This window comes from Gavialis gangeticus, unplaced genomic scaffold (genome assembly GCF_001723915.1).
Source record: "Gavialis gangeticus isolate Ggan-Ray unplaced genomic scaffold, GavGan_comp1, whole genome shotgun sequence".
NCBI classification, from domain to species: Eukaryota; Metazoa; Chordata; order Crocodylia; family Gavialidae; genus Gavialis; species Gavialis gangeticus.
Genome location: NW_017729032.1, coordinates 179,831,301 through 179,840,076, shown reverse-complemented (window position 1 = coordinate 179,840,076; position 8,776 = coordinate 179,831,301). Strand labels below are relative to the sequence as shown.

The 8,776-nt window shown below is 39.6% G+C and overlaps 1 protein-coding gene across 1 annotated transcript in view; it reads right to left on the bottom strand.

The window, feature by feature from the left end:
- The window catches only part of REPS2 (RALBP1 associated Eps domain containing 2), a 208,323-nt gene that overhangs the window by 137,381 nt on the left and 62,166 nt on the right, over nt 1-8,776 (bottom strand). The window contains exons 6-7 of the mRNA XM_019524650.1: nt 7,237-7,363; nt 3,644-3,735 (exon numbers count right to left, since the gene is read on the bottom strand). Coding sequence (XP_019380195.1) covers nt 3,644-3,735; nt 7,237-7,363 — 219 coding nt within the window. The remainder of the gene's footprint in view (nt 1-3,643; nt 3,736-7,236; nt 7,364-8,776) is intronic.

Sequence of the window (8,776 nt, the reverse complement as noted above, 5' to 3'; positions counted from 1 at the left end):
ACGGTCACAAGCTGGCAAAGGGCAGATTCAGATCAGACATCGGGAGGCGCTACTTCACGATCAGGGTGGCTAGGATCTGGAACCAACTTCCATGAGAGGTGGTGCTGGCTCCTACCCTGGGGGTCTTTGAGAGGAGGCTAGATGAACACCTTGCTGGGGTCGTTTGGCCCCAGTACTCTTTCCTGCCATGGCAGGGGGGCGGACTCGATCTGCTCAGGTCCCGTCCAACCCTACCAAGTATGAAACTATGAAACTATGAAAAAATCTCTGCTTGGGACAGGTATATTTTAATAGAGTTGTGGGGGTGCTGTTTTCTACTTGTATTTACTTACATATTGGAAAGTGTAGGAAAACATAAACAACATAAAACAGAAACTGTGTAAAATTCAGCCTTAAATACTTGCAAAATCAAAATATGTATTGGCTCCTCCAGTATGGAGTGTTTACTGGAAACATTTCAGTGACTGACATTTTCATCATTAGCCTCAAAATTGAGTATACTGTTGGAATGGTTAATATCCTTTGAATATTTTATACTTCTAATCTCAGAGTTCAAGTATTCTGCATAAAGTCAGAGTGGCTTTACAGCATCTCTGTTTACCAATGCTAATTAAGAAACACTACTGTATTGCCAGCTCATGAAGGATTTGAACCTGTTACTACAACCAGACACCAAGGCTCACCCTCATTGCCATCAGTTCTCCCATTACTAACTTTAGCCCTGGAACGAACTCTCCAGAGGAAGATATTATATTTCTGGTTCTGTTCTCACATGGCTATTCTTGATGGACAAAGAGCTTATGCTGGGTACTGGTCATTGTGAAATAAGAGGATAATTCCTTGCATAGAGAAGTGATAGGTTTTGAGCCTGAACAAAGGCAGTTAAGTTTAGAAAGGAATTTACAGACCACAAAGGGCTCTTGGTCTGGGCACCAGAAATAAGGCATCATAAGACTACTAATGGCTTATTTTATTAGACTTTTTGGTGGAGTCATGTTAACAGGCTCAGCTGTCAGTCTCTTCTAGGGTTCATGCAACTGTTGTAATGTTGTCTGTCAGATCTGCTGTGACTGGACTGATTTATTTATTCTGATAAAGTAGGTATTCTGATAAAGTAGGTATATTTTACCCATGTATAGTGGTCTGTAATATTTTACCACTTCCTAAAATAAAAGAACACTTGGGAAAATGAACCTTTTATAAGCCTCTCTCTTTACAATTCCCATTTTACAAAATCCTTAAAGAAAGATGATAAAGTTGTTACAAAAATTAAAGAAGAGCATAATGCTCCACCAAATCAAACTCAGTACCATAATTCCATAGTTGACTGTATTGGTGTGACAACCATTGGGGCATAGACAGTACCACAAATAACCACTTAACACACATTTAGTTAATACACAAGTTAATTCACATCTTCTATTCTACTTCATTAAATCTTTCTGATTCCACCTCCCTAACAAGTCATCTGACCTCCTACCTCACCTTCTCTGAAATACAACCATTCCATCAAAAAGCCAATTTTAACTGAAAAAGAGTTCCAGGGAAACATCTAATCATGTCCAGAAACCCAACTTCCTAAATCTCTTTAAAAAGTTGACACCGAAAGACTTGGAGAATGATACAAAAAATCATCACCAAAGCCAAATGACAGGCTCCAAATGTATTTTCCTTCTCTCCTGCACATCTTTCATCTGAATTCACATATTCACCAGGCAGGAATTTATTATGGAGTGGTGTTTTCTTATTTCCCGATGCAGCTGAGCTTTAGGAAAAGGCTAACTGCCTTAATTGAAGCAGAACAAAAGCAAGCAGAGAAGAAAGAGAAAGAAAGGTTCTCCACTTTTGGTTGCTGTAAATCTGACAAGATTAAAGGCTCACCCATCCTATCAGATTGCACTGGGGTGTCTGAATCCTCACAATACCAACACTCTGCCATGCTACTATTCATAATACTTCAGCTGAACAGGTAGGTTGCATTTTCTGATTTTCACATAATCCTAGAAAAAGGTGTCAAAGCACTAACACAATGAGAACTACTGACCTTATGCAAATCAGCCGAGTGAGCAAATACTCTCCTAAATTATTCAAAAAGTTTAAAATAGAGTGCAAGTAGCAGAAAAAAAGAAGCTGTATATTATAAATCAAACTATTTTGTTCATTCTGAGTGTATTACTTGCAAAACTTCCATCTACAAAATAGGAACATAGTTGCCAAGTGATAAATAGAAGCAAGTATTTAAAACTATTCTCCAGCTATTATGTGATTCAGATCAGGACAGCTTTGAATTCTTTTGCTACAAAAAACACTAATGCATAAATGAAACATTGACAAATAGGATTTACAGTATACCATGTTCACCCCTCTTGGTAGAAAATATAAATACAAAATAATCAATATGTCAAACGAAAAGAAAAATACTTCTTGAGGAGCTCCAGTCTTTGGAATACTGAGCAGAGGTGTGGATGGAGAAGGAAGGGAATCAACACCAAGTGAAAAAAACAGTCTATTTCCATACGTTCTAATCTATGTCTCTCCTTGTAGAGGAAGGATAAGAACACCTACAAAAAAACAGCCACTTAAAAAAGAGGTAATTCACACAATAAACCCAGAGAGTTCAAATAAAAATCCATAGTGTCAAAAACATTCTAACATGTCGTGATCTGAGTTTTGTGCAACAAAAGAAATGTGCTGTTATTTTTCTGTAGACAAGAAACAAGTCAAAGCTAAGAAGTGGCATTTTCCAAAGGGTGCTTGAGTCTAACAAAGTTGAGAGCCATTGCACTACAAGGCTGGTCTGATCAATAGGCTGCAAACACCAGAAGGGAATATTAAAAATAAAAATGATTTCACAGATTGTTTTTAATTTCTGAAAATAATCCTATATATTAATTTGTATATAACCTAGCTTTTACAAAATCTAAATTCTTCTAAATGAATCTCTGGAGTTTTTTCATTTACTATTTAGACCACATCTTGCTTGTCCCCTGCTCCTGGCTCTCACATGCCAGACCTAAAAATCTGCCCATGAAGCTACTCCAAGAGTTCTTGAGAGCAGCTGTGGGACAGTGGGAGAAGGCACTCCTAAAGCTGCTTCACTGATACATTTTCAAGTTTGGCACGTAAGCAGAAGCAAGTGAGCGGATCCTGGTCAGAGCATCCCTCCCAGACAGCACTGGGGATGGCTGTGTGCCTTACAATGGTATGCATCTTCCCTGAGTACAAGTTATTTTAACAAGAATCGCTGCTGACAAATGTGGAAACCACGCCCTCCCCCCGCCCCCTCCAAAAAAAGCATTTTACCAGTAGAGAGAGTGTGTCAGTTTGATCTGGCTCACCCATCTGAATAGATCAGGTGCTTCAGCAGGGCTTTTTGGTGCTTTTATCTAAAGCTGATTCAAGTGCTGCTGAAGTGCACGATCTATACAGACTTTGGACAAGTCAGGTCTAAGTGTTGTGATGCCTCTTCTGGGCATGTGCTGCGCCTGGTGTGCAGCATGCCAAGCTGAAAGTAAAGCTCTGTTTTGTTCTGTTTTTTTCACATCTGTAAGCAGCCAACTAGACCTTCATGCATGTTACTCTTTTGGGTTCATTATTGTTATTATTATTATGATTATTATTAAACCCACATATAAGACATTACCCTACTAAGTTGCCCATGCGCAGATTTGGCTCCATAATTCCCTGCTGCTGATCCATCCTGTTGATGAGCAGAATGTCTGGATTCATAGGAAGCTGTAAGTTTTTTTTTTAAATGAAAATAAAGAAAAATCAATTAGGTTGCATATGATTAAAGTAGCAACTTAACACTACAAGATGGAGGATTGCTAAACTGAATAGTCTTATCTCCTGAACCAAATTCTGCCTGCCTCCTGTACTATTTCATAGTTACTCGTCAAGCATTAATAGCAGTAGTTGTCATTGCATCCTATCAGATTAACACTTGCTTTAAGGGTGGTTGTTGAAATGCATATCTACACAACCAGCTGCAGCAGCTCTGAAAGATTCTATTGCAGTAAACTGAATAAATAATGAATGTGGTAAATTCTCAACTGTTGTATTCAAGGAGTTTATTTTTCAATCTAACAGTTTTAAGAAAACATTATCAAAGACAGAATTAGATGATAAAACTTTTCTGCCATGAAACTGACTGAAATCTAAATATGGAAAATTCTTGAATGTCCAAGGTTTTCAGTCACTAATCATTCAATTACCGGAACAGTTATACAATAAACAAAAATAACCCACATGCTTTTAAGTACTCTCAAAAAATAAGTTTTGTGCTCCCTGCTCTACCTGCAACAATTAAAGCTCATGCTAGGAAACATGCTGGCATCAGTAACCATCACATTCATATCCAAACGTGGATGCTTTGCAGAGATAAGTTGTTCCAGGCTGAAGTTACTTTGAAACACAATAGTCCCATATATCGCAAAGAAATTGCGTGTTTGCCGTGTAAAAACAGAAAAGGCTATACAGGGTAACGTGTCTAGAATACTTAGAAGATATTGCAAATAATAGGAGGGAAAAAAAAGTTAAACTGAGGTATAATATCTGCCATCTTCTAGATTTTTCTCATACATGTTAAGCAACAGCAGAGCAAGCTAGAATACCAAATACTGCACAGAATATAATGACAAATGTCCAGACAGTTGACTTGAAAACTGCTAATTTCCTTATACTTATGCTGAAGCCATATTTTATATTTAAGCATATTTTTTTTTATAAAGCATATTCCAAGGGTGACTTTTGTCCAGTTATTAACCTTGCAGATACCTTTTTTTTAGAACACACTTTTTAATTGAGAAACAAAGAGAGGGCTCAGCACCTCTCAGATCTGAACTCAAATTAAGGAATAAGAGGAATGATTATTTCCATTTACACAAAGTGAGACGTCTCCCATTCCATTGCAGCAAACATAATGGCATGTTTAAGAACAAGGTTATTTTTAAAGTAGGATAAGTAAGTGGACATAAAGGGCTGGAACCCTGAAACTCCTCCACATACCTCTGATTTTGAAACCTAATTTATTCTGCTAGAGTATCCTAACAGCACTTTTTTCAAGGTGGCCACTATGATTCACACACAACTTCAAATTCTCCTGATAAAAGCTGTAATTCAAGAAAACCTCAAAACTTGTCCAGGTTTCAAAAAAATAAAACCTTTTCTCTTTTTTTAAAAACAACCCACATGCTTTTACTCCCTGCTCCACTTGCAATAATTAAACCTAATTCTAAGACAAACCAAGTTGCTAAGCTCTATTTTTCTGCTGTACTAGTATCTAGGTTTCTCCTTTGCAAATAGGCTTCAGTGTCAGGGACGAGGCAGGAAGGAAGTTGTGAAATATACTACAGTACTTAGAGTTTGAATTAGAAGAGGAGACCACATGGCTTTGTGGTCCCAAGCAACAGAACTTTCAAAACTAACAAAAACAATTAACACACAAACCCAGTTGAGGAATCTGATGCAGAAAGGATATTTTACAGTGTTCTATGGGGCAAACTCCCTAATTTCAGATCATATTAAACATGAAATGGACTAAAAAGATTAACTTTGTGAAGCTGACATCACATTCCCTCTGCTGCCCCAAGGTTTCATGTTTGTTAAGTTGAGACCCCATGGCCTCCCCTCCCTGCTCAAGCTGATCCGTAGCTCCCAATCCACTATACAGTTTAGTATGTAACTGTTTAAGGCAGGGGTGGGCAATTATTTTGGCTCACAGGCCACAGAGGGAGTTTTGGTGAGCTGTTGGGGGCCAGGTCAACACCCCCTGCTCTCCACACAACAACTCACCAAAACTCCCTAAGTAGCTCTGTTCTGCGCTTGGTCAGGCAGCTGGGATGGGGCCACGGGCAGGCGGGGAGTGGCATCTGGCAATGGGACAGACAGGCAGGTCTGGGATCACAGCAGGGTCCAGGGCCAAGCCATGATCCATTGCCCACATGACCCTGCAACAGGTGCCAATTCTGCAGACAGGGGCATGCAGGAAACATACTGCATCTCTCCCTCGGGGCCCTAGCCCCACACTGTCACCACCCCACGATCCTGGGGTCTCCATGAAGACCAGCCAGGACCTGCGTGGGCAAGGCATGCAGCTAGGCAGACAGAATGGGGCCATGGGCAGGCAGAGCTGCATCTGGGACCAAGTGCAGGATCTTGGGGCAGGGACAGCACAGAGCCAGGGTCCAGGACAGAGCTGCAATCCACCATCTGTATGTCCTGGCCTGCAGAACCTGCACCCATCACAGGGCTGCGCAGGCAGTGGATCATGACTCTGCCCCCACGCTGTCACCACACCACAGGCCACAATCCCCGTCTGTGGGGCAGATGGGCAGCACCGGGTCCAGCAGTGGCAACAGCCAGAAACAGATGCCACTGCCAGGGCTGCTGGAAGTGAATCCGCTGCTGCACCATCCCAGCTCCATTGCATGCCCGGAGCCACAGGACCAGCCACATGCAGCATGGCCTCGGCTCCCCTCTGTGCCTGGGCTGGGTTGGACCAAGGGACCTACCGCAGGCCACACAAAAATCCCTTGGTGGGACAGATCCAGCCTGCAGACCATATTTTGCTCACCTCTGGTTTAAGGCCTAAAAGTCACCTCCCTCAAAAATAAATAAATAAATAAATAAATAAATAAATAAATAAATGACATACTACTAATGTCAATAGTGTTAAGATTAAGCTGAAAGTGCCTATATATATTTCTGTATTTCATTTCCTCTGGGTTCCCATTACATTGGGTTCTTGTTTTTTCATTCATGCCTCCCTGTTATTTTTGTTATGTAACCAGGGAGATTACTGTCCTTCCTTGCAAACAAAGCCTCACTATAAATCTGGTACAGCAGTCATTGAGATCAGGAGTAGGGTTTTGTTCTTTTCATTTAAAAAAAAAAAATACTTACATAGTGAAACCATTCACAAGACTCAATTGCTAAGATATACTGCATGTAGGCTTGCCAAAAATGTTGTGTTAACCTTCCTTTATGGACAGTTGCACACAAATCTACTCATGATAACTAATTTACAGGAAAGCAAACAGGAACACAGGACTGAATAATAAGGCACCAAAGCTGCATAAAATAAAATAAGACAGATTATGTTCCTAAGGACAGATACAATTCAAATCAGAAATTATTAGACTAGTTCCTTGACTGCATTCATGACTCAGAAGCACTGAAGAATGAAGAAAACAAAAAGAACAATGCATGACTATTGCATCTTGGATTTTATCCTACCTCCATGCTTCTGTTCATGCCCACTCCTTGATTTGCTGTATCCATAACTCAAGGGCACTCTCTGGTAACTAGAAGGAGAAGCAGGAGGTGAACCGATTGGTGACATAGGGGGAGACTTGGTTTCCTGCTTCAAGAACAAACAGAAAAACAAAACAAAATTCTGAAAAGGCAACAGCATTAAGTTAAGCAATTGTACAAGCCAGTGAATCACATACAGGGTGACATGCAAGACAGTAATAACTGATAATTCCCCCATGTCCTTCATTTCTAAAAGAAGTGTCATTAAAAGGGGATGATAATGAAGTGACTGCTTGGTGTTGAGCCTGCTTCTGAGGAAATACATATGTCAATGCTTATAACAAATCATCAGAATGAACAATTTAACACATTTTTTCTTTCAGAGGTGTCTAGAAAAATATTTTTTATTAAGTTTTCATGTTACTGGACATTTTTTGATTTACAAATTGCATTTCAGTAGATTTAAATGCATTCAACATTTCAGAACATATTTTTCCATTTTTAAAAGAGGCAAGAAGCTAGAAAAAGTCCATATTCAAAAGTTATAGGAAGTCTGCAGAATTCTTAGTGTGTCAAATCCAAATAAGAGTTTGTTCCCTTTCCTTGATATATACAGATAGCTTTTGTAGAACACATGAACCTGAAATAACTTATCAGAAATAATAATAATGTTCTATAGTGTAAAGATAAAACAAGAATTGTAAACTAGGAAAAGTTATAAGTTTGATGGCATTGCTGTCCTATCATGACATTATTCACACAAAACAGATGCATTAAACTCATATTAAACTCAGGATTCCCATACTTGTATTATGTCAACACAAGATAAATAACTCTTTGGCTGTCAGGAGGCTATACATGCACATGCACACGCATATATACATTCTAACATTATAAAAACCTTAGTCTGTCTGACCGTAACGCTTTGAAAGCTTGTGGCCACAAACATCCTTGAATGGTATTTGTGCCCAAAAGTTTGCAAAGAACAACTTTTCCAACTATTTAGTTGGTCTAATAAAAGATATCACATCTACCCAAAGAACTTTGTCTGTCTATACACACACACATACACATATATATACATGCACACACACACATACATGCACGCGTGCACACACACACACACGCGCACACACACACACACACACACACACATATATATAGTGTGCATGTGTGGAGGGGAGGTGTGGCAGTGCTGTGTGTGTTGTGTGTGTGTATAGACAGACAAAGTTCTTTGGGTAGATGCAATATCTTTTATTAGCTTATATATATGAGAGAGAGAGTGTAGGGGAGGTGTGGCAGTCTTGTGTATACACACACACTGGCCCTGCCTGCCATCATGGCAGCAGAGTACCACCACCTCCTGTCTGGAATGCTCTTGAAGCACTCTGATTGGTTGTTTCAGACAACCAACCAGAGTGTGAATAAAGCGTTACAGACAGACAAAGGCTTTTTTATATATATGTATAAATAAAAATACAGACACATGAGTATGGTGTTTCGTGTGTGTGTGTGTGTGTGT